At 48.3% G+C, this 24,458-nt stretch overlaps 1 protein-coding gene across 1 annotated transcript in view; it reads right to left on the bottom strand.

Annotated features, from left to right (window-relative positions):
• Positions 1-24,458, bottom strand: part of LOC125946016 (uncharacterized) — a 62,597-nt gene that overhangs the window by 26,213 nt on the left and 11,926 nt on the right. The window contains exon 3 of the mRNA XM_049668493.1: positions 9,944-10,039. Coding sequence (XP_049524450.1) covers positions 9,944-10,039 — 96 coding nt within the window. The remainder of the gene's footprint in view (positions 1-9,943; positions 10,040-24,458) is intronic.

Below are 24,458 nucleotides of genomic sequence, written 5' to 3'. Positions count from 1 at the left end.
GCATGGTCACCGGAACTACATTTAGCACATGTCTGTCGGCCTCGGCAGTTCTGGGAACTGTGGCCGAAACGCTGGCACTTGAAACAACGAAGAGGGTTTGGTACATAGGGTCTAACCCGTAGCTTTACATAGCCTGCCTCGATTGTCTCGGGCAGGATGCTTGAGTCAAAAGTAAGTACTATATGCTTGGTTTTGATCTCTTTGCCGTCCCGTCTTAGCATGATTCGTTTAACAGTGATCACGTTTTGCTCGCTCCATCCTTCCAACAGTTCAGCTTCTGTCAGTTCCATGAGGTCATCGTCGGAGACAACACCACGGCTGGTGTTCATAGTTTGGTGTGGGGATATTGTCACTGCGATCTCCCCAAATGACACTAGATTAGGAAGCTTTTCGTGCTGTTTCACATCGCGGAGTTCCAAAAGGAGGTCCCCGCTAGCCAATTTCGACGCTTTGTAGCCTGCTCCAAGAGCTTCGGTCAGACTTTTCGAAACGAGAAAGGGTGAGATCATTCTCACCGTCTTTTCAGGTTTATCGGAATGTATAACATGAAATCTTGGGAAGTTTTGCAATTTGCTGCCATTGAATTGAAAAATATCTTCGGTGCGCCCTCGTTTGTGAGAGCGATCAGGGAGTCGGGGGAATGACGATAAAGCCATAAGGTAACAATGATTTCGGTAGCTATGCCAGCCACCCACCACCGAGCCCAGCAAGGGGACGCTACAAGACCTGAAGGAGATGCAGACGCCAGCTGTACATAGCCACTATAACCTAATATAATAGACCCAAGGATGGATAAACTACATCAGGTTAACCCTTGCTGCCTGGAAAATTGGAAGTAAAACGAAGTGATGAGAAGACAGGAGAGATGGAAAGTGAGAGAGAAAAGAGGAAGGTTGGAGGGGGAGAGACAGGAAAAGGCAAGTACCGATTTCCCCCGGGTGGGTCAGTCCGGGGGTGCCGTCTACGTGAAGCCGAGGCCAAAGAGGTTGTTGCCTCCGCCAGGGGGCCATAAAGGTCCAAACACCCGGCTTCGGCTCAACCTCCAGGGTCGCCTTTTCCCCGGACACGGCTAAGCCGCGCACGGTGAGACGCGGGAGGGTCCGACCCTCGTGTGCTCGGGTCCGAGGTGTCGCAACACACTAAACGCCTGCTGACGCAGACGCCCCTGCGGGATGGTGTCTGTCAAGCATTTTGATACAATGAAAGGGGATATCATTCGGACAGTCTTTGTTACATGCTCACTATGTATGACGTGATACCTGGGAAATGTTTCTTTCTGTTGTAAAAAGAACTTGAAAGTTTCATCGGTGCGCCCCCTCTTAAGGGAGCGATCAGGGAGTGCAGGAAAATTGCTAGCCATATTGATGCCACAGTATTCGGCAGGCATGCCAGCCACCCACCACGGAGCCCAACTAGGGGACGCGAGAGGACATGAAATATTCAGTTCTGATCACGCCAGCGGTACATGCCCACTATAACCCAATATGAATAACCTAGGTTATGTCACACAAGGTTAACCCTAGCTGCCTGGAAAATCGGAAGTGATACAGAAATAAGTAGAGGACAGGAAAGGGAGATAGTGAGAGGGAAAGACGAAGATCGAAGAGAAGGACAGGAAAAGGCAACTATAGATTTCTCCCGGGTGGGTCAGTCCGAGGGTGCCGTCTACGTGAAGCGGAGGCCAAAGAGGTGTGTTGCCTCCGCCGAGGGGCCATGAAGGTCCATACACCCGGCTTCGGCTCAACCCCCAGGATCTTCTTTTCCCCGGACACGGCGACGCCGCGCACGTTAGACGCGGGAGGGTCCAACCCTCGTGTGCTCGGGTACGTGGTGGCGCAACTCACCAAACGCCTGCTTGCGCAGACGCCCCTGCGGGGTGAATTTTTTTGTCTTCTTTGGACTTGCGATCGGGCTATTGGCAAGTACTGATGGATGAGTCCGACCGCTCGAAGATAGCTGTCATTACGCCTGACGGCCCGTATGAATTTACGGTGATGCCATTCGGCCTCTGCAATGCGCCCGCGACATTCGAAAGAATGATGGACAATCTTTTTCCAGACCTCAAATGGAAGACGTGTTTGCGCTACTTAGACGACGTGGTAGTTTTCTCCCCTGATTTCACCACTCACTTCACTAGTCTATGCGAAGTTCTTGCCTTGCTACCGATGGCCTTCAACTTAACTTGCAAAGGTGCCGCTTCGCAGCCCGCCAGCTGACCATACTTGGTCACGTCGTTTCCAAAGACGGCGTTCGTCCCGATCCTGACAAGCTTCTTGCTGTCGCAGAATTTCCGCGGCCGACTACAGTGAAAGAGCTCCGAAGTTTTGTCCGTCTCTGCTCTTATTTTCGTCGCTTTGTGCGCAATTTTGCCTCCATCGTCGCACCCCTGGCGAAGCTCTTGGCTCGACCTGGTGACCTTCATGATTGGACTCCGGCATGTGAACAAGCCTTCATCACTCTGCGTCGTCTACTTACCTCACCGCCCATTCCCCGTCACTAAGACCCGAGTGCTCCGACCGAAGTTCACACGGATGCCAGCAGCGTTGGTCTTGGAGCCGTCCTTGCACAATGCAAGCCTGGCTTCCCGGAATATGTGGTTGCCTACGGCGAGTCGTGCCCTCACAAAGGCAGAAACCAATTATTCTTTTACAAAAAAAGAGTGCTTGGCTATAGTTTGGGCTTTAAGCAAATTTCGCCCTTACTTCTATGGCCATCTCTTCGCCGTTGTGACAGACCACCACGCACTGTGCTGGCTTGCGTCACTGATAGACCCGTCGGGGCGGCTTGGACGTTGGGCTCTTCAACTCCAGGAATTTGACATTCGTGTCATCTATCGCTCGGGGCGTCAACATTCTGACGCGGATGCCCTCTCCCGGTCACCCATGCGATCCGACGACACGCCACCCGCTTCCAGGGAGTGCCCAGTTGCTGCGCTTACTGTTTCTGAGATGCCTTCTGAACAGAGAAAGGATCCGTGGATTGCGTCTCTCATTGGCATTCTGACTACTTCTTCAACGGCTACATGCCCTCGAGACCTTAGTCGCCAAGCTACCCATTTTGTGCTGCGGAACGCCACCTTGTTCCGCCGAAACTATCAGCCAGACGGTCGCAAATGGCTGCTCGTCATCCCTCGCCATTTGCGTTCCGACATATGCACGTATTTCCACGCCGACCCACAACAAGCGCATGCTGGCGTCCTGAAAACGTACGAGCGGCTCCGCCAGCGGTACTACTGGCGAGGCATGTATTCTTATGTGCGCAAATACATTCGGTCATGTGCAGCCTGTCAGCGATGCAAGACAACTTCTCATACGACAGGCCCACTGCAACCTTTACCGTGTCCTGCACGTCCTTTTGACCGAGTCGGGATCGACCTTTATGGGCCCCTTCCATGCACTGCTAACGGAAATCATTGGATAATTGTTGCAGTAGACCATCTAACGAGATACGCCGAAACTGCCGCACTTGCTTCGGCTGCTGTCGGACGTTATTAATGAGCTACTGGCAGCGTGCCGCACTATTCACCGCACCACTACGGCGCATCACCCACAGACTAGCGGTCTAAGGGACCAGTTCAACCGCACTTTTGGTGACATGCTCACAATGTACGTTGCGTAGGATCATTCCAATTGGGACGACGTCCTCTCTTTGTGACTTACGCGTACAATACTGCCACTCAGGCTACCACAGGTTTCTCAGCATTTTTTCTTCTTTATGAACGTGAACCATCATCCACCCTTGACACCGTACTTCCGTATCACCCGGACGCCTCTGAATTCACCCCGCTTTCAGAAGTTGCTCGACATGCGGAAGCGTGCCGTCAACTGGCTCACTCATTCACATCGGATACACCCTAGGCATCCAAAAAGATCACCGCGACCACGATCAGCGAACACATTCCTTCGCCGTGGATTCTCACGTCTGGCTTCGGCTGTCGTTCCAATCTCCAGGCCTTAGCCCAAAGCTTGCTCCAAAATATCAGGGTCCGTACCGAATCGTCGAATGTACCTCGCCTGTGAACTATGTGGTCGAACCGGTGAGAACATCTTCGGACAAGCGCTGCCGTGGCCGCGAGACGGTTCACATCATTCGCCTGAAGCCGTGCCACGACCCCTTGTCGTGTCATCACCTTAGGTCACCAAGGTGGCTCACCTTTGCAGCGGGGGCAATTGTAGTGGGGAATATGCATGTAGACGCCGTGGGCACTGCCATCGCTTCGGCGCGAGACCCGAGCTCGAGCTGCTGATGCCAAAAGCTAGGACTGTGCATAAAAATCCACTTGCGATCCCCGGGACGAGCTTCAATAAATCCCCCTTTCAAAAAGTATACTCAGGAATACATAAGCAACGGCTTCATTCGGTATGCGAAACACGTTGGGCAGAGCGTCACAAGGCTGTGCAAGCGTTCATGGAGCTTTTAAATCCAATTGTTTCAGCCCTTGAAACTCTTCAGGATGGAGCTCCCGGTGACGCATGCGCAAAAGCACACCAATTGCTCACTTGTGTTTTGACTTCCTCTTTCATTGTCAGTGTACACAGCGCCGCCAACGTACTCTCGTTAACGATTCAGCTTTCGAGATTGATTCAGTCTAGCTCACTGGACCTGGCCGCCGCCTTGATGTATGTCCACAACGTTGAGCCTGCGTTGCTCCAGATGGGGGAGTCTGGCTTTAATGATATATTCGACGTCTCTGTATGTTGAAATGAGAATACCGCGGGTCACAGGTAGGCAGCTTTATCGCCATAACGTGCCAGTGGCAGTAAAATATCATCAAGATACTCGAAGACGAAGAGCAAGAGAACGGCTCCTTGGCTCGAGCGCGCGCTACTTCACTTCTTCAATAAACCGTTCATGTTCGAAGCCGTCACCGGTATCGATTGTTTTAACAATGTTGCCGTGACCAGGAATCGAACATTGCGGTTTTTTACAAGCTTTCCGGCGATTCACCGCACGACGTGGTATACCTGTTATAAGCTACTCGGACAACGCCAGAACCTTTACAAATGCTGAGAAGGAAATCAACGGAATGCTTTACGCTGTTGGGCACGAACGGATGAAGGATTACTGCAGTATACGCCAAATACAATGAAAAACAATAGCCGAGTGTGCCCCATGGTGGGGAGGATTCTACGAACGCCTCATACATAGCCTGAAGACATCGATGCGAAAAATAATCTCAGGAAAAACAACTTCAGTGGAGGAGCTACGCACAATTGTTGCAAAAGTTGAAGGAGCGCTCAACAATCGACCGTTAACTTACGTGTATGGTGAACCTAATGAGCCTATGCCACTGACACCTGTAGACATCATAGGCGGTCGCCACCAGTTTCAAGCCGGACAAACAAGTCCATACAACGGAGACGTTGAAGAAGCATGGCGAAGTAGATGGAAACTAGTGAAAGGTTGGTGGAAAAGATGGCACCACGAATATCTCAAAGAAATAGGAGCTACTGTCAAGCCAAGGCACGACAAGCGAAACCATTGTCACTAGGGGATGTGGTTTTAATAGAAGACCGGGGTCCAATAACTTTTTGGAAAATGGGCCGAATTGAAAAAAAGTTACCCTGGACGCGACGGAGTAACAAGAGTTTGCCTACTTCGGACAGGCAACAAAGGGTTTCTCAGAAGTTCTATGAACAACATCTACCCTCTTGAAGAGTGATTCAAATAGCCCGCCAAAGACTATCTTGATGCATGTTGGGCGGACGAGATCTTGTAAAATATCATCATCAAGATACTCGTAGACGAAGAGCAAGAGAACGGCTCCGTGGCTTGAGCGAGCACTAATTCACTTCTTCAATAAACCGTTCATGTTCAAAGCAGTCACCGGTCTCGATCGTTTTAACAGTGGCTAGCGTTGATGAGCACTTTAGGCTTTCGGTGTTTCTGTTTTTTCTGGACTACCTAATAAGCCAGTTGAATGAGCGGTTGAGAAGGCATCGGAACACATTGAAGATGCTTTCTTCCCTTCTGCCATAGAATATAACCCAAGCTACCACTCTTCCCATTGCCGAGGAGTTTGCAGCTTTGCACTCAAACGTAATCTCAGCTTCGGAACCGCAAGGAGAGTTGGAAGTATGGGCTGCGAAATGGAAGAGCGAGAAGCGAGAAACGCCCAATATGTCTGCAATGCAAGCGGTTGCCAATTGCCCAGAGGTGTTCTTTCCAAACGTGCACCGTCTTTTAAAGATTCTGGCAACTCTGCTTGTGAGCACAGCTGAAGCGGACCGCTCTTTTTCATCGCTGAGACACCTAAAGACGTACGTGAGAGCTTCAACAACAAATCAACGAGTGGTTGCCATCGCCTTTATAAACATCCACCGTGAAATTGAAGTTATCTACCGGCAACTTAGACGGCTTCAGCTGAATGTGTAGCATGAACCACAGGCACCTGCTGAAAATCAAGCAAGAAATTTAAGTGAAATTGTTCCGTGATTGCGATTTTTTGAACAGTCGTAAAAACACAGTTCTTAATTGTTTATTGTTGGGGTTTAACGTCCAAAAACCACGATATGATTATGAGAGACGCCGTAGTTTTTAGACGACTGTTGGGACTCGGGCTAGCGTTTGGGCCGGTGATCGTTCAGCCAAAGGGATGAGTAAGTTGGGGAGTAAGAGCGAGAGAAAAAAAAAGGGTTTATTCTACATATTTACAGTGGCTCCAAATATGGAAGCCCACTCCGTGGCTGAGCACTTTGAAAGTCTCTGTTCACTACATGTCTGAGCACACATAAGAACATGTCAGGACACACCACTGCACCCAAGGTGTCTGCTTATAAAGCAGTCGGCTTCCCTAGGTGACCCGACTAGGGAGTCTGATGACATTGGTGCGGCCACTGAGAGGAGTCGTATTGTTCACAGAACTCGCCTCTGATGTCCAACCTCCGAAGCAAGGACGAGGCCATCTAGAACAGGGAGTTCACACTCCTTCCAGGAAATTAGTCGACTTGGTTTCTTGCTCTCCGTGACGGTCATCTTGCCAGGGTCGGGAAAGTGACCTTCGTGTTCGTGCCCGCTTCCGCGAAGGGTGGCGGTTGTGGTTGCCTTTAAGTGAGCGTCTTTGTCATCGCGTTACAGCCGGTCTCGGGCCAGGTCGCCAGGTGGGCGGCCGCTGATGAAGGGGGTGGCATTGGGGAAGCACCCAAAGGATGCGCACTGCCGATTTGGGGCTTTTATTTGCCCGTCACCGTCGGTGTCGGGCAGTGTCGCCATCTGGGCCACGCTAATGAAGGGGGGCTGCCTCGATGGAAACAACGAAAGAATGCGCCCTGCCGATTCGAGACGCAACACCACATGGGTCTTTAACGTGCACCTAAATCTAAGTAAAGGGGCCTCGAGCATTTTCGCCCCCATTTAAAATACGGCCGCGAATTTGTTGATTCATTTCTTGCGCATTTGTTGCTTCATAATGCGGCCACCGCATTCTCGCTAAAAACCTCACAGAGTGCCAAAGCCTTGACAAACACCAAGACACGTTTTTCAGTATGCAGACATGATTCACTATAAAGTACCAACCCAAACGGAAGCGCCCATGCATGAAATTGTGATAGTAGCACCGGTTTCTTGAATCACGTCAGCGTGGAGTGACGAGAAAAAAGGTTGGGCGAGTGGGGGGAGGGGGTTGCGCAAAAAATTAAGGGAGGGGTTGAAGCCCCCGCAACGCCCCCCCCCCCCCCCCCCCGGCTACGCCCCTGGCTGTCCACCACCTTGCATATCCGTCATGGCTTTTTTTACTCCGAAACAGAAAATTCACGCACCACGTAAAGAAGGTGCGTGAATACAGCTGGAATACGAACCGTTTTGCTGAATCATTTTTTCCACATACGGTGAAAGACTAGAATTTGTTGCCCGCAGAATGTGGTTCAGTGTCTGATAATCACGATTTTTTTCGCGCCTGTGTTTGTGACAATGCATTACTGTATTAACTTTGTTTAAATTTTCTATTACGCTTGAAAATGTTAACTCGTATGTTCCACATTGATGTTGCTTCGCATTGTGTATTTATTGTTTATTTCTGTGAATGATTTACCATATCTTTATCTAACTGCACCCCCCCCCCTTTCGATAATGCCTTCAAGATGACGCAGGTATATGTAAGTAATAATTAAATAACACCTGCGAATATTCCCTGTTCTCTTCCCTGGTTCTTCTCTCCAACTGCTCGACATTCGGTAGTTTCACGCATGTGTCTGGGCACATGATATTTGGACTGAGTACCACAAATAATGGCATCATGCTTAAGTTTCTGGAAGTGGAGCGCTAAAGACATCGCTGCTTTCTGACCTTATCACAAAACTCGATTTCATAAAAAGTGACGCAAAGCATGTTTTTCACGCCGCGGAGCGTCAAGAAGCAAGGCGCAGAGAGTGGCGCTCTCCGAGCGCTGCCAGCGTAAATGCAGTGTTTTCGTCACGATATGACGATATCATCACTCGGGTGATTCGACGGCGACTGCATAAGTGACCCCTTGGCTCTCTCAAGCGTTCCGGTGCGCGCGCGGTTGAAGAGAGTGAACGAGCAGACTGGTAGGTAAGAAAGAACGCGCGTGTGCAGTAGGCGCTCTCGAACTTTGGCGCGCAGCCGTCAGAAGGCGCAGCCATGCAGTTTGGTCTAAAGTCCCTATATAAGAAAAGTACTGGAATCTACTCGTTCCTCCGCCGTCTCTTCTCCTAAAGCACTTGTTTTTTCTTTACTTTTTGCTTGCGAAAGCAAGTCGACGGTGGCGCACCTAGAAAGTCCACGTTGAAGCTTTCAAGCCGGGCGCGCGCCGCCGCCGCAGCCGGAGACAGCGGCTGCGCAGAGGACTTTCAACATGGCTCTGAGGCGGAAAAAAAAATATATATATAGAAGTGAAAGCGCGCGGGCTATCGTCGTCCAATCGGAGATACAGGAGAGACAGAAGCGGCGTTGATCGAAGGATGGCCGTACTTTTCTTATATAGGGACTTTAGTCGCCCCTCCCGTGGTCACTAATATTTTACACTCGACTGTACATGACTTTTCCCGAGGCAACACATCACGCGCAGTGACGAATTGATGCAACACACATCGTGTGCTCTGGTAGAATTTCAGCGGCAACTACCGTGGGCTGTACCTTTGTTTGAACCGGTTAGGAACGGTTCCTCTAAACCAAGTTTTGGTTCGGGTTAGGTTCCTAGATGGCGTAAAAAATATGGGTTCGGGGATAACAGGAGGAAACTATACATGACCGCAACAGAAATTCGTAAAATGCCCTTGGAGGTTTGGCGATACAATAGTCGGGTCACCACAGAACGCAGGCGTACGAACACAAATCTTTACATTGCTCATTTGAGCAATGCTGGATAGGTACTGTAGTTGCAGTGTCAGTTTAGAATGTTTGATCTTGGCAAATTTTGGCTGTAAGAAAATGAGACAGGTAAGACGAATATTCGGCAAATAAGAAAAAGAGCTTTGTAGCGCAACCCACAGCCCCACTTTAAGGAAGACGCTCAAAACACCCATCTATCAATCCATCGTTTGTTACGGTTCAGCTGAAAAACAACAGTTCAGCTCCGGCTTTAGGTTAAATTGGACACCCTTCTGGCTAGCATGACGTGAAAGCTTCGTTATCTAAGTGTTTTCACTCGCTGCGATAGCTGACATGAATTGAATGGAATCGAAGAAAAATACACCTTATAAATGCGGCCTCTGAAGTTGTCCAGTTCCGTTATTGGTATTGCGGGGCCAGATTCACAAAGCTTTTCTTTCGTAAGTTCGCTTTGCGATTGGCTGGCTAACCTTCGCTAATGACATGTCTGGCATCCGGATTGGCTAAAATTCGTTCTTATGAAAAACGCTAGCGTGGGAGTTTTTTTTTTGTGAATTTGGGCCATGATTACCACTACCATTATCATGCTCAGTCGAATTTTTACCCTCCATGAGAAAAAAAGAAATCCAGGTTGCACAATGAACACGTAACTTACGATCCTTCCGTGGTGTTTATTGCAGAGTTTTCGCAGAGTACACGGGATGTCTGGGCACTGAAGGCCCACACGTGCTGCGTCAATTTTCTTGGCGATCTGCAGGGAGAAATTTTGTTGAATCCATTTGTGAAACCAGAGCTCTTTACAATGTAACGTCATTGAAATATTCATGTATCAGTACAAGGACACTGAGGACGACCTAAATGTGTCACGACTCAACTAAGTAAATAAACAAAAGAAGCTGAAATGTTTAAGACATGAAAAAAGTTTCATGGAACGCACACCATTCATTGACACCGCAAAATAGAACGACGCTACAACGAACAACTAAAGTGTTCCCCAGAAAGCAAGGTTCGCATTTGAAAAAGAAGAAATTCTTCGTCTTTTGTAAGTTTATACGGCTCACGGGTGGATTAAAATAAGTTGCAGTGGCTTAGCTCGGCTATGCCAGGATATACGTAGCGTTAGCAAAGGTTCAGCTGATTATTCTTAGCTTTCCTGGTTGTCTCCTACGCTCAACCGCTAATTGCCAGGCAACTACTTCGGGATCCGATGAGTCAAGCTTCTCCGTTCTTCTGCGCTGTTGAGCAGCATTTGCGCTCTCCTACTCCATGGCTATACCACACTGGCAAACGCCAGTCAGAAGCGCAGCGGCTCCAGCGCAGTGTCAGACGGCGACTGCACAGCGAGCGCACGCCGGCGCCAGTGCGTCTACCACGGCTACGACGTCACTCCTCTGGAATGCGCAGACCGGCGGCGGCGGAGTGCGCGAGAGGTGCCGGCTCCGGTGGCTCCGGTGCGCAAGCCGTGTGACATCACTGATTTTTGCGCATGCGCAACGCGGCTCTTGATGTGCCGCGCGAAACGGGCTTGGCTAGGCCAGTGTAGCTAACGCTACAAAAGCGCGTGATTGTGGAGCGCGCACATGCTTCAAGTGCTAGCGACAGATAAAGGCTGGCAAGGGAGCGCCGCACACAAGAGGCAACTCTCAACAAACTGTCCGAAACTGTGAAGGCCCGTTTATAGTCCGACGTTATCGGCGCGCGGGCCAGCGTCGTTTGCGGCCAGTCAAGCTTCGCCAGTTGCTCTGCGCCAGCCGAAACGCATCTTCTTTATTGACCCTTTTCGCGGCGATACCGTGTGCGCTGCCATGTTTGATCACGTGGTGACGCGTTCATTGCTTGCCTCAACTGCCTCCGTTGCCTCCTTGTTTACAATGGAAGTGTATGACGCCGGCGCGGCTTAGAAAACCTCTGTTTTCGGAAATATCGTAGACGGTGACTAGGTGGACGACACGAAGCTTTGATCACAGCTGATTTAGCTATATCCAAACGGTGCAAGCAGCGTATATGGTGCTTGTTCTAATGATGATGTATGTTGTTTAATGGCGCAAGGGCCAGGTATAGCCAAAGAGCGCCAGGCCTGTGTTAATAAGTTCACAATGGAGCAATGAATTGCGAAAGGTAGATGTGTCGTGGCTGTAAAAGGGCCTAAAAACAATCGCTGTAAAATGCGTAAAATATATATGTAATAAAATTATGGCAATGGCTAATGAGGTGCACTATGAAACGAAAGAACAAATTGCAAGATAATGATGATAAATGAGAATTTATCACTGATAAGTCTTTCAAAAAGCACTACTGCCTTGACAGGCCCTTTGAAATGCAAGGGCCTGGAGACGCGTGCTATACAAAACTACTATCGCAGCGGCATCCTCTGGAGAGAGGATGCGCTATGAAACTATTGGGCAAATAACATGCAATGTAACATCGCTAAGAAAACCCAGGGCAGCTTTGGTGTTAAAGAGGGGTTTGTCACCCAGAAACATAGCGGGATGGAGAGGGAGACAGTACCGGTACGCTAGAGGAAAGTGCCTTTTTCTCTCTATTTCGGCTTCCCTGCACTCCACGAGGGCGTGGAGCACGGTAAGCCTCTCTCCACATCTACCATAGGTTGGTGGGTCATTTCCAGTTAAAAGAAAATTGTGGGTGCCGTATGTATGTCCTATTCTCAAACGAGAGAATAGGACATTAGTTCTTCGTATTTTCGTTACGGGATGCCAGGGACCTATCTGTGGCTTAACTAAATGGAGCTTATTGTTCGTTTCGGCATCCCACAAGCGCTGCCAGTGGCTTCGAAGGTTATTTCTTAAGTAGGGCTTGAGGTCTGCGGCAGGGATAGAAGCTGTAGGGTTAACGGCTCGCGATGTAGTTGATGAGGCCATTTGATCAGCCAGAACATTGCCCTCGATGCCTCTATGGCCAGGCACCCAGCACAAAATAATATGCTGGTTAGCCATATATGCTTTGCACAGAGCAGAATACAGTTCAATGAGTACGGGGTTTTTGTGTCTGTGTAGAGTCATGATAGCTTTTACAACGCTTAGGGAGTCTGTAAATATTATTGATCGTTTGAGTTTTGACTTGCCTATATTCTTCACGGCTGATAAAAGTGCATAGGCTTCAGCCGTAAAAATGCTTGTTTCCGGGTGCAGTACATCGGACTCGGAGAACGATGGGCCGACTACTGCATAAGAAACCCCTGCATGTGACTTGGAAGCGTCAGTGTAAAACTGAGTGCAGGACGAGTACTTGGACTGGATTTCTAGAAAATGCATCTGGATATGTGCCTCTGGAGCGTCTTTTGTGACCTCTACAAACGAAGTATCACACTCTATGAGTTGTAACTGCCACGGTGGCACTGGATTTGCTGGGGCCATCAAATTATTTTCAAGTAGTGGGATATCCATTTCTGCACTAATTTTTCTTATACGTAGTGAAAAGGGTTCTCTTACTGTCGGCCGGTTATTAAACAGTGTGGCACTGGTCATATCATTTATGATTGAGAAGGACGGATGTTCCGAGTTCGAATTTACTTTCAGGAAATAGGCAAGGCTTAAGTATGAACGTTGCATGTCAAGCGACCACACGTCCGCTTCTACGTACAAGCTTGACACAGGACTTGTCCTGAAGGCACCAGTGGCTAGGCGGATGCCGAGATGGTGTACAGGATCCAGCATCCTTAGGGCGCTTGGCGTAGCGGAATGGTACACTATGGCGCCGTAATCTAGTCGTGTGCGTATGAGGCTCTTATACAGATTTAAAAGACACTTTGTGTCACTACCCCAAACGGTGCGTGACAACACTTTTAGAATATTCATTGTTTTCATGCACTTGTTTCTTATATACTGTATGTGTGCCACAAATGTAAGTTTCGTATCTAGAATCACACCTAAAAATTTATGTTCTGTTTTTACGGCCACAAGTTGTCCCTGCAACTCAATGTCAGGATCGGGGTGCAGACCCCTCTTCCTGGAGAACAGGACGCAGGTGGTTTTTTGTGGGTTAAGGCTAAATCCATTCTCGTCTGCCCACTTAGACACCTTGTTCAGACCAAGCTGAATCTGCCGCTCACAGACTGCAAGATTGCACGAGGCGAAACCTATCTGTACATCATCGACGTATGCAGAGTAAAACATGTTTCTTGGGATGTACAGACGCAAAGAACTCATTTTTACGATGAAGAGAGTGCAACTCAGCACCCCGCCCTGTGGCATTCCAGTTCCCTGCACAAATGGTCTTGATACAGCATTTCCCACACGAACACGGAATGTGCGATTAGATAAATAACTTTCTATGACATTTAACATGTTACCACGTATACCAACGTGTGAGAGGTCTCTAAGTATTCCAAACCGCCACGTGGTATCGTAGGCTTTTTCCATATCAAGGAATACAGACAGAAAGAACTGTTTATGGACAAAAGCTTCACGAATTTGCGTCTCAATACGTATTAGATGGTCGGCGGTGGATCGACCCTCTCGAAACCCGCATTGGTACGGGTCAAGCAATTTGTTTGATTCGAGGAAGTGTATTAGTCTGCGGTTTATCATTTTTTCGAACAGTTTGCAGAGACAGCTTGTTAGTGCTATAGGCCGGTAACTTGAAGCAGACGAAGGGTCCTTGCCCTGCTTCAGTATAGGAATGACAATGGCCTCTTTCCAGGCAGAGGGGATCTTGCCGGAGGACCATATAGCCTTGTAAAGCCAGAGGAGAGTTTTCTTTGTTTCTTGGGGAAGGTGTTTTAGCATTTGATAAACTATGCGGTCAGAGCCTGGGGCAGACTTGTTGCAACAACTAAGGGACGCATAGAGCTCAGCGATGCAAAATGGCCGGTTGTATGCCTCGTCTCCGGTGCATTTTCTTTCTATTTTCTGTTTTTCTATGGTAGCCTTGTGTCTTTTAAATGTTGGCGAATAATGGGATGAGCTGGACACATGTTCAAAATGTGCTCCCAGGCAGTTAGCTTGTTCTTCCAGACTGTCGCCTTGTGTGTTTACCAACGGGAGTGAATAAGTTTGTAGCCCTTTTATCTTATTAACTTTCTTCCAGACTCTGCCCTCATCTGTATACGAGTTGATGCCTGATAAAAACTTCTCCCAACTCTCTCTCCTGGCCTGTCGACGCGTTCTTCTGCCCTGCGATTTTATCTTCTTAAAATTGACAAGATTCTCCGCAGTTGGGGAGTCCCGTAGCAAGCCCCACGCTTTGTTCTGTTTCCTACGTGCGTTCCGACATTCGTCGTTCCACCATGGGACACGGCGTTTGCAGGTCGCACCACTTATTTTAGGTATACATTCAGAGGCGGCATCAATTATAAGAGATGTAAGATACTCGACAGCAGCATCAATTCCCAGCGAAGATATGTCAGACCACGAGATACTACTTGTCAGACTTTGGAATTTCTCCCAATCTGCTGTATCCAACTTCCAGCGAGGTGCCTGTGGTGGTTCGTTTTGTAGTGGTGATCTCAGCAGTATCGGGAAGTGGTCAATCCCGTAAGGATTTTTTATAACTTCCCATTTAAGCTCAGCAAATATAGACGGGGAAGCTACACTGAGATCAATGGAAGAAAACGTTTTGTTTGCGAGATTGTAGTAGGTGGGTTCCTTCTTATTCAGGAGACACGCACCAGAGGAGAAAAGAAATTGTTCGATTAGGCGTCCTCGCGCATCGATACGCGTGTCGCCCCACAAGCTGCTGTGTGCATTGAAATCGCCAAGAACGAGGTAAGGTTCTGGTAATTCATCTATAAATGACTGAAATTCATGCTTGTGTAAAGGATAATGTGGGGGTATGTAGAGCGAGCAAACGGTTATGAGCTTACCCAGAAGTACAGCACGAACGGCTACCGCCTCAAGTGCCGTATTGAGTGGAAGTTGCTGACAGGCTACACTTCTGTCGAGTATGATGGCCACACCACCAGAAGATGCGGCCGAGTCCTCGCGATCTCTTCGGAAAATAATATTCTGACGTAGGAAGTTGGTGTTTCTGGTGTTTAGGTGTGTTTCTTGAACACACAGCACCTTTGGATTAAATTTATTGATAAGTTCTTGGATGTCGTCGAGGTTGTGGATTAGTCCCCTAACATTCCACTGCATTTTGTGTTCATGTTGGAGGAAAATAAAAGGTGCTGTGTCTCAAAAGGGAGAAGGGTGACTTACTTTACAGAGCCTTTGCTAGGCCCTGTAATTGGTGTTTTGTCTTTTTTGGAGCGGTCAAGAGAACCTCGCCGCTCCTTCGACGCTACTAGCGCCGTTTGGCTTGGACTAGTGTCCATAGCCTCTTGCGAGGCACTGGACACCCGCTCCAGAGAGCGATGTGTGCGTCGCGTAGACTTCATCTCGAGCGATGAAGCCTTTGCCCCCACCGGGCCGGAGGTCGACAGGACCCTTGTGGCCTCTGCGGTGCCCTGGCTGCTGCCGGAGCTTGTACAGGCCACTGGTGTGGACACTGTGAGAGATGGCAGGGCAGCGTTGGCTGCTCCCACCTTAGGGGCGGGTGGCGTTAGCCTCGGCACGCTAGACGTGGTCCGGGCTACCGCCAGAGGCCGTTGTGGTGCCGCCCCCCGTTGCACCACTTCGGCGAAAGATGTTTTAAGCAAGAACAACGAGGAGATACGTTGACGTGCTTCGCGAAATGTGATATTCTACTTCACTTTTACAGTAATTATTTCTTTTTCTTTCTTCCAGGCTGGACAAGCTCTGGAGTATGCCGGGTGACTGCCGTCGCAGTTCGCACAATGTACCTCGTCATTATTGCAATCGTCAGAAGAGTGACCAGTTGTGCCGCACTTTGCGCACATAAGCTGCCCTCGGCAGCTCTGGGATGCGTGACCAAATCTTTGACATTTGAAGCAACGTCGCGGGTTCGGAATGTATGGTCGAACATGAAGTTTTACGTAGCCGGTTTCCAGAGTCTCGGGTAAAGTAGTTGAACTGAAAGTGAGTATTAAATGCTTTGTTGGGATTTCGTTGTCATTCCGTCTGATTTTGATGCGCTGCACATGGATTACCCCTTGGTCCTTCCATCCATCCAGGAGTTCTTCTTCATTCAATGTCATTAGGTCTTCGTCTGATACTACACCTTTTACTGTGTTCATTGTTCGATGTGCGCTTACAGAAACAGGGATGTTACCAAAGGCTACGAGGTGTGCGAGTTTGTTGTATTGTTCCTTGTCTTTTAGTTCGAGTAGCAAATCTCCGGTTGCCATCTTTGTTGCCTTATACCCAGCTCCAATGGTCTCTTTTAGGCACTTGGCCACAAGAAATGGGGAAATTGCTCTAGCTTTTGTAGATGATTGTTCGCAGTGGAGGACGTGGAATTTCGGGAAACGTTCGTTGTTTTTGGGCAAGAATAGTGATGTTGCATCGGTGCGTACCCTTTTCGAGGCACGATCAGTTGAGAAAGGGTTCGGGGATCCCATGGAAAGAAACTACTTGTTCGGCAACAGCGTCTGCCACCCACCGCGGAGCCCAACAAGGGGACGTGGTAGAACATAGAGACAAGTCTGCACATCGCCAGCAGTATGCCGTTGCTATAACCCAATATGGTATACCCAAGGTAGGACAGCCACACCAGGTTAACCCTTGCCGCCAGGAAAAGTCGAAGTGAATGGAAAAGATGAGAGGACAGGACAGATTAAAAGTGGAAGGGAAAGACGAAGATGATGGTAGAGAGAGATAGGAAAAGACGACTACCGGTTTCCCCCGGGCGGGTCAGTCCGGGGGTGCCGTCTACGTGAAGCAGAGGCCAAAGGGGTGTGTTGCCTCCGCCGAGGGGCCTTAAAGGTCCAAACACCCGGCTACGGCTCAACCTCCAGGATCCTCTTTTCCCCGGACACGGCTAAGCCGCGCACGGCTACACGCGGGAGGGGCCAACCCTCATGTGCTCGGGTACGTGGTGTCGCAACACACCAAACGCCTGCTTAGGCAGACGCCCCTGCGGGGGGTGCTTGTTCTAAAGGCGGGGCTAAATATGTATTCTAAGCTATCCAAACATTCCGCTCATGAATTCAGTCAGTATTAGTTTGTTTTGCTCTTTGTTTTTTATTCGGAAAATATTTAGAAGCAGTGGCTTGTTAGTTTCAGACTCAGTGAAGTTCCTTGGTGCGGCCACTATCTGATTATTTTCTGCCTAATCGTTCGCGGGTGTGCTCAGTTCCGATAGATATGTTCTTGCTGCGCACAAGGCTTGAAACGTAGCTGTTTTGTACACTGTAATCATCATCATCATCATCAGCCTATATTTATGTCCACTGCAGGGCGAAGGCCTCTCCCTGCGATCTCCAATTACCCCTGTCTTGCGCTAGCGTATTCCAACTTGCGCCTGCGAATTTCCTAACCTCATCATCCCACCTGACTTTCTGCCGTCCTCGACTGCGCTTCCCTTCTCTTAGTATCCATTCTGTAACCCTAATGGTCCACCGGTTATCCATCCTACGCATTACATGGCCTGCCCAGCTCCATTTCTTCCGCTTAATGTCAACTAGAATATCGTCTACCCCCGTTTGTTCTCTCATCCACACCGCTCTCTTCCTGTCTCTTAACGTTACTCCTACGATTTTTCGTTCCATCGCTCTTTGTGCGGTCCTTAACTTGTTCTCGAGCTTCTTTGTTAACCTCCAAGTTTCTGCCCCATATGTTAGCACCGGTAGTATGCAATGATTGTACACTTTTCTTTTCAACGACAGTGGTAAGCTCCCAGTCAGGATTTGGCAAAGCCTGTCGTATGCACTCCAACCCAATTTTATTCTTCTGTAAATTTCTTTCTCATGATCAGGGTCCCCGGTGAGTAATTGACCCAGATAAACATATTCCTTTACAGACTCTAGAGGCTGACTGGCGATCCTGAATTCTTGTTCCCTTGCCAGGCTATTTAACATTATCTTTGTCTTCTGCATATTCATCTTCAACCCAATTCTTGCACTTTCTCGATGAAGGTCCTCAATCATTTGTTGTAATTCCTCTCCATTGTTGCTCAATAGGACAATGTCATCTGCAAACCGAAGGTTGCTGAGATATTCGCCGTCGATCCTCACTCCTAATCCTTCCCAGTCTAAGAGCTTGAATACTTCTTCTAAGCATGCAGTGAATAGCATTGGAGAGATTGTGTCTCCTTGCCTGACCCCTTTCTTGAGAGGTATCTTTCTACTTTTCTTGTGGAGAACCAAGGTAGCTGTGGAATCCTTGTAGATATTTGCTAAGATATTCACGTATGCCTCCTCTACTCCTTGAATACGCAATGCCTCTATGACTGCTGGTATCTCTACTGAATCGAATGCCTTTTCATAATCTATGAAAGCCATATAGAGAGGTTGATTGTACTCCGCAGATTTCTCGATTACGTGATTGATGGCATGGATAGGGTTCATCGTAGAATATCCCTTCCTGAAACCAGCCTGTTCTCTTGGTTGACTGAAGTCAAGTGTTGTCCTGATTCTATTGGAAATTATCTTGGTGAATATTTTATACAATACTGAAAGCAAGCTAATAGGTCTGTAATTCTTCAATTCTTGAACGTCTCCCTTCTTATGGATAAGTATAATGTTGGCGTTCTTCCAGCTCTTTGGTACACTTGAAGTTGTGAGGCATTGCGTATAAAGGGCCGCAAGCTTTTCAAGCATGATATCTCCTCTAGCTTTGATTAAATCTACTGTTATTCCATCTTCTCCAGGCGCTTTTCCCCTGGTCATGTATTTCAAGGCCCTTGTAACTTAATCGCTAGTTATAGAAGGAGGTTCTGCATCCGGTTCATCACTATTTCGAATGAAAGTAGCTTGGCTGTTTTGGCTACTGTACAGGTCAGTATAGAATTCTTCTGCTGCTTTTACTATGTCATCGAAATTGCTGATGATATTACCATGCTTATCTTTCAGTGCATACATCTTGCCTTGTGCTATGCCTAGTTTTCTTCTTACTGATTTCATGCTGCGTCCATATTTTACGGCTTCCTCAATTTTTTTTTCGAATATCCAATTATTTTTCGAATAATTTTGAAGATCCCTTACTTTCTTCTTGTTGATCAGTTTACCTGTTGACTTGTTGACCACTGTAATACCTTGTACCAAATATATATAACAGCTAGTAACTCGCTTACTCTTTGGACCGTCATGAAACATTCAGCTTCGACCATTCGTGCGCCATCGGTGTAGTCCGTCATTTGTTGTGCGTATATAGTGCGAATATATTCAACTGTGCATCCATTCACTTATTCTTAACACGTTGGTGAAAGAGTGGGCGTAAGTTTCCGTGCCAGTCGGGGTAGATGTGTGCAGAAACTGTGCGCGAAACGTACTATGACAAGAAGCGGCGCTACTCCCTTTGTCATTGTTTAACGAGCGGTACTCACTGTTGCCGACGTTACTGGGATGAAGCCCTTTCTTTGAAGGTTAGCGATACAAGGCTGGTGGAAAGCCGTACATCACGAAGGGCCGGTAACACGTTCGGACAGTTGCAGCAGCAGTCTTCGAACTTGGCCACACAGATTCATTCTATTCCTTAACATGCCAATCAGTATTTTTGCAGCCAACTACTGCACACGTCTTCAATCGACATGATTCAATCTAGCATGATTGGAGCACAGTGTGTTAGCGAAAACTCAGTTGCATTTCCGACAGCTGCTCGCACAGAAGCAAGGTAGAAGCGGTAATGGTTTCGTATTCGTGCGCGGCCGCTGAGGAGAGGTATGGCGCGTAAAGTCCCTATATAAGAAAAGTACCGCCATCCTTTGATAAACGCCGCTTCACTCTATCCTGTATCTCCGATTGGACGATGATAGCGCGCGCTTTTCACTTTATATTTTCTTTTTTTCCGCCTCAGAGCCATGTTGAAAGTCCTCTGCGCAGCCGCAGTCGCTGGCGGCGGCGGGCGCCCCGCCTGAAAGCTTCAACGTGGACTTTCTAGGTGCGCCACCGTCGACTTGGCTTTCGCAAGCAAAAAGTAAAGAAAAAAGCAAGCGCTTTAGGAGAGGAGGCGGCGGAGGAAAGAGTAGACGGCAGTACTTTTCTTTAGAGTGTACTCGAATATGACCATTGTCTAGTAAACTCTACTTTTCTTATATAGGGACTTTAATGGCGCGCCGCCGTGAGCGCCATCTCGTTTCTATAAAATAAACTGCTCCGCGAAGAGGGTCCGTACTCCGACGCGCGAGCCGTCGGCTGTTATCTTCGGAGCTTGCGGAGAATGATCCCAAGCGCGTACTCCGCTTTGAACGGCTGTCTGCGACCGTCGTCCAAGCGGCGTGGGCGCCTTTATTTCTTCGCGCGAAATGCATTGTGGGTCAGCCCAGTCGGCGCGATCAACGCGTGAACGGGCCCGTCGGGGCGCCTCTGAAGCAGCTGGTTACGTTGGCTGTGCCGGTTATTAGCGGCGAGAAGTTGCAGTGGCGCCCTCTACGAGTGACGTCACGGCCAGGACGGCGCTCGCTCGGCTGCTGCGCACGCTCATTCCCTTCGTGCATGCTTGGAGTATTGGTGGCTCGAGCCGTACTTATTGAAGGATATGCCAACTTCTTTTTACTGTCATGCCTGAACGACAGTTTCTTCTTCAAAACCGCGAGTTGTGAAAATTTGAGGCGTGGATATTGCAAGCTATGTAGCATTGAAAGGGTCTATACTGGTTTTGCAATGCGCATATGCGCAGTGTGTGTCCATAAACTTTGCGTAAAAAGAAACACACGAAGTTGTCTATGATGCTCCGCAAAACACTTAACATTCTCTTATTGCTTAGCTATGAGATACATAGCATTTTACAAGGAAGACAAATCTTGGTATTGGTATTTTATGTCAATATTATAAATGCGTGTTAGCAAGAAACTGCACAGCGCATCCTTTATGATGATTCTTATTACTATGGTGAGTTGTTCTAGTCAAATATGGCTACTTGATTAATGCGTAAAAGGAAGAGTTAGGCACTCATTTTGCGTGAAAACGTTTGCTAATTCTTTCGCCATTCTTGAAACACGCAATGGGCACCCAGCAAGCGCATTGCTCATGGCTGTTAACACGAAGGCGCGTCACGTATAGTATGCAAGGTCGATCCACATAGGTCGCGACGCTTCGGGCGAAAAGCGGTTCAGAACCCATTGTCACCGACATCAGCAAGGGTGGTTATGGGAGCAGCGATTGAAGCACCACAATGTTTGGGGGGGGGGGGGGGGATAAACACTGGGAAAGAAAAAAGCGTTTTTAAATTAAAGCGAGACGCAGTTAGATTCATTCAACGAAAATAAAATTCCTAATTCATTTTATATATGCATGGCGAGAAAAGATACAACTGTATTTTACTAGATCATTATCCATAAATACCTTTTTTGAGGGCCCACCGTGAGAGCGCCCATCGATAGCGGCGGGCGTTGACGCCGCTATCACTTGCAATGCTGTGCAACTGTTGGGGTGCGTGGAAAGGCGCGCTCGTAAAGTTCACCTGTTACAATACGCCCCCTCACATGTGTTGCATGTCGACGTTTGTCTGAATTAGGTGACGCGGGTAGTTTTATTGTTTCTTAACCTGTGCAGTCAAAAGTAGTGAGTTGCGACCGTCAGATACTTGTTTACTTTAGTTGTTTTCGTGCAACAGCGCTGGCCGACGGGCTTGGCGTCCGACGAAAGGACGAGCACTCTACGCAATCTACGCCCAAAGTGTTCGTCGGCCTCCTAAGAAAGTATGTTCTGTGCAGCGATGCGATTTCGACACCCGTACGGCTGATCTTTTCCGGCATCGCTTTTCGCGCTGGAAACTCGGAACGCCCATGAAGTCGAATGGCGGGGCATTTGAACATACAGCTCTAATGGCAGGCCTCCGAAAGCAAATTTCGCGCCTATGACAACAAAATGACGTTACTGCAGTTTTTGACGGATATGACGTCAAATTATTTTTTCTTCCGCCGGAAGTGTTCCCTCCTCACACAGATGGCGCTAAGCCCCATGAACCGCCGGTAAGCAACCATGTTTTGAACGTATGGGTTTCTATGGAAGCTTCGCTACCAGGTATATCTACCTTGTAGTATGCATGTACTTCACGAATACCATAACAGCAATCACCTGAAAGAACAGTTTCGTGGTTAAGATCGAGAGCCTATCAATTGCACGGGAGAAAATGTTTTATAGTGACCCTCAGTTGCCTTTATCGACATCATGGCACAGGCCTTACGCAACTAAATCTACCGACTGTGGTTATGGCGAGGCATGCGTTATTTGCAAAATCCATCAGTTCACTACAATTTCGATTTGAAACCACAAGGCAGTTTTTTAAGCGTCATTTGCAATGCCTAAGGTATACTCGAGGCTATACAGCGCAGCTTAGACTGCGCTGAAAAGAAAAATTCAAACGCCTTCTGCCTCACCATTTCTCAATCCTGCCACAAAAGAGCACATGAGACACAGACGAGCGCAATTGAAGCCGTCTCTAATCACCGGCTCTAAGTGATTTGTTTTTGGCCAGATTAGACAGAGCAGTGCTTCGCTGTTTGGAAGGATTTGTGATGTCTGTTCCTCAAGAAACAAGCAGCAGTAAATTGCACAAGTGAGTTCAACGTGTAGCACGGAACAGTGAGTAAATATTGGTACATTCCTTTGCGTATTCTGCAACAAGCTGTAAGCCTCAATCAGCTTTACTTCAAATTACCGCCACTTGAAATTAACTGGTGAGGAACGGCCTAATTTTGAGAAGCAGTTAAAGAAACAAGTGGTGCTGGTTGAATCTAAACTGCTCAGAGCGTCCGGTCCTCGTGTTGCGGCCGAGCGTTTCTGCGAAGAAATGAAAAATTAGATACTATACCATGAGCTACTCGCCATAAGCAAACACGTTTTGATGGGTTAAAATCAAGGTAAATGTAGCACTCATATGTAGCAGACCGTGACATGCTCGTTGCACCACTGCAGGTATGGTATCTTAACTGGCTTCTTATGTGCTGTGTTTATGCTTTTTTTTAGTCACGTGCTATTTATGGTTTTTTATTAGTTCCTCAATCTGCAAAGTCTAGATTCGCGCATGAAAAACATGCCATGGGCTGGTCTGAGCTCCTTCGGCTGGCACTGCAGCGTTACCCTTGAGAAATAAATTGTCGTCTAGGAAATAAGCTCTTTGAATACGTTTGCGTGAATAAAGACGTCGTAAAATGTATTTGAGATGACCGTCTTAAGTATACAAGCACGGGAAACGACAGCGAACAAACGGAAACACTGCAGAAGGCGCCCGGACAGCGCCCGAACGGCAGTGGACGACAGGCGCGAATCCGTGTCGTGACGTCACGAGAGCGGTGCTCGCAGCGCCCCTGTAGGTCGTTCTCGGGGCTAAAGTTTGCTCGCGCGGCACCGGCGCCGAATACTCCCCTGGCGGAAAGATGGAAGTGTCGAAGGTCGTCGCTGGGCCAGCGCGCACCCGTGTTCTCTTCGGCGTGAGCGATCGTGCGCGTTATTTTCGCGACGGCGAGCGCGACCTCATCAACGAGGAAAGGTGGCACGCAATACTGCTGTGTTGTTGATTGTCTCAAAAGCCTCGAAAGGTCGCCCGTTAAGTCCTACAGAATTCCGGTGAGTTGGTACGAGAAGGACAGACAACGCGCGTGGATAACATGCAGTGCGCCGAGTCAAGTGAGTCACGTACTTTCGCATTCGCGTGTAATATCACGGCCGCTCGGTAAGAACGCCATAGTAATATGCCTGTATTTAGCGCATGGCCGTTTGTTTAGACGTGTCGCGTAGTTTAATTGTACAGTGACATCCACCGTATTAGCTTAGCGGTAAATGCATACGTGTTGCGCCACTAAGCTCGACGACGCGAGCTCGATTCCCGGCCACGCCGGCCGCATTTCAATGGGTGCGAAATGCAAGAATACACTAGTTACCATGTAGTTTCATTTTTTGCACGTTAAAGAAGCGCCGATGGTGAGAATTATTCGTGAGACCCTCCATTACAGCGTGCCTCATAATGATATCGTAGTTTTTGCACGTGAAAAAAAACCCGAATTTATTTGATTGTACTGTTCGTTCACTCGCGATCGGAAAGGACGAGCTCATGAGAATTATATCCCTTTCCCAAACGCTGCAACTTAAATTGCTAGTTGTGCAGGCAATAAAAGGGTCCACGAACTACTTGCCTTTTATGTGGTGGCAATCCGTATTTAATGCAAGCTGCGGTCATCGCGTGCATCGGTAAGCGGCAGTTCGAAAAGCA

Source organism: Dermacentor silvarum, chromosome 5 (assembly GCF_013339745.2).
Source record: "Dermacentor silvarum isolate Dsil-2018 chromosome 5, BIME_Dsil_1.4, whole genome shotgun sequence".
Classification (NCBI taxonomy): domain Eukaryota; kingdom Metazoa; phylum Arthropoda; class Arachnida; order Ixodida; family Ixodidae; genus Dermacentor; species Dermacentor silvarum.
This window is presented reverse-complemented; position numbering and strand designations above follow the sequence as displayed.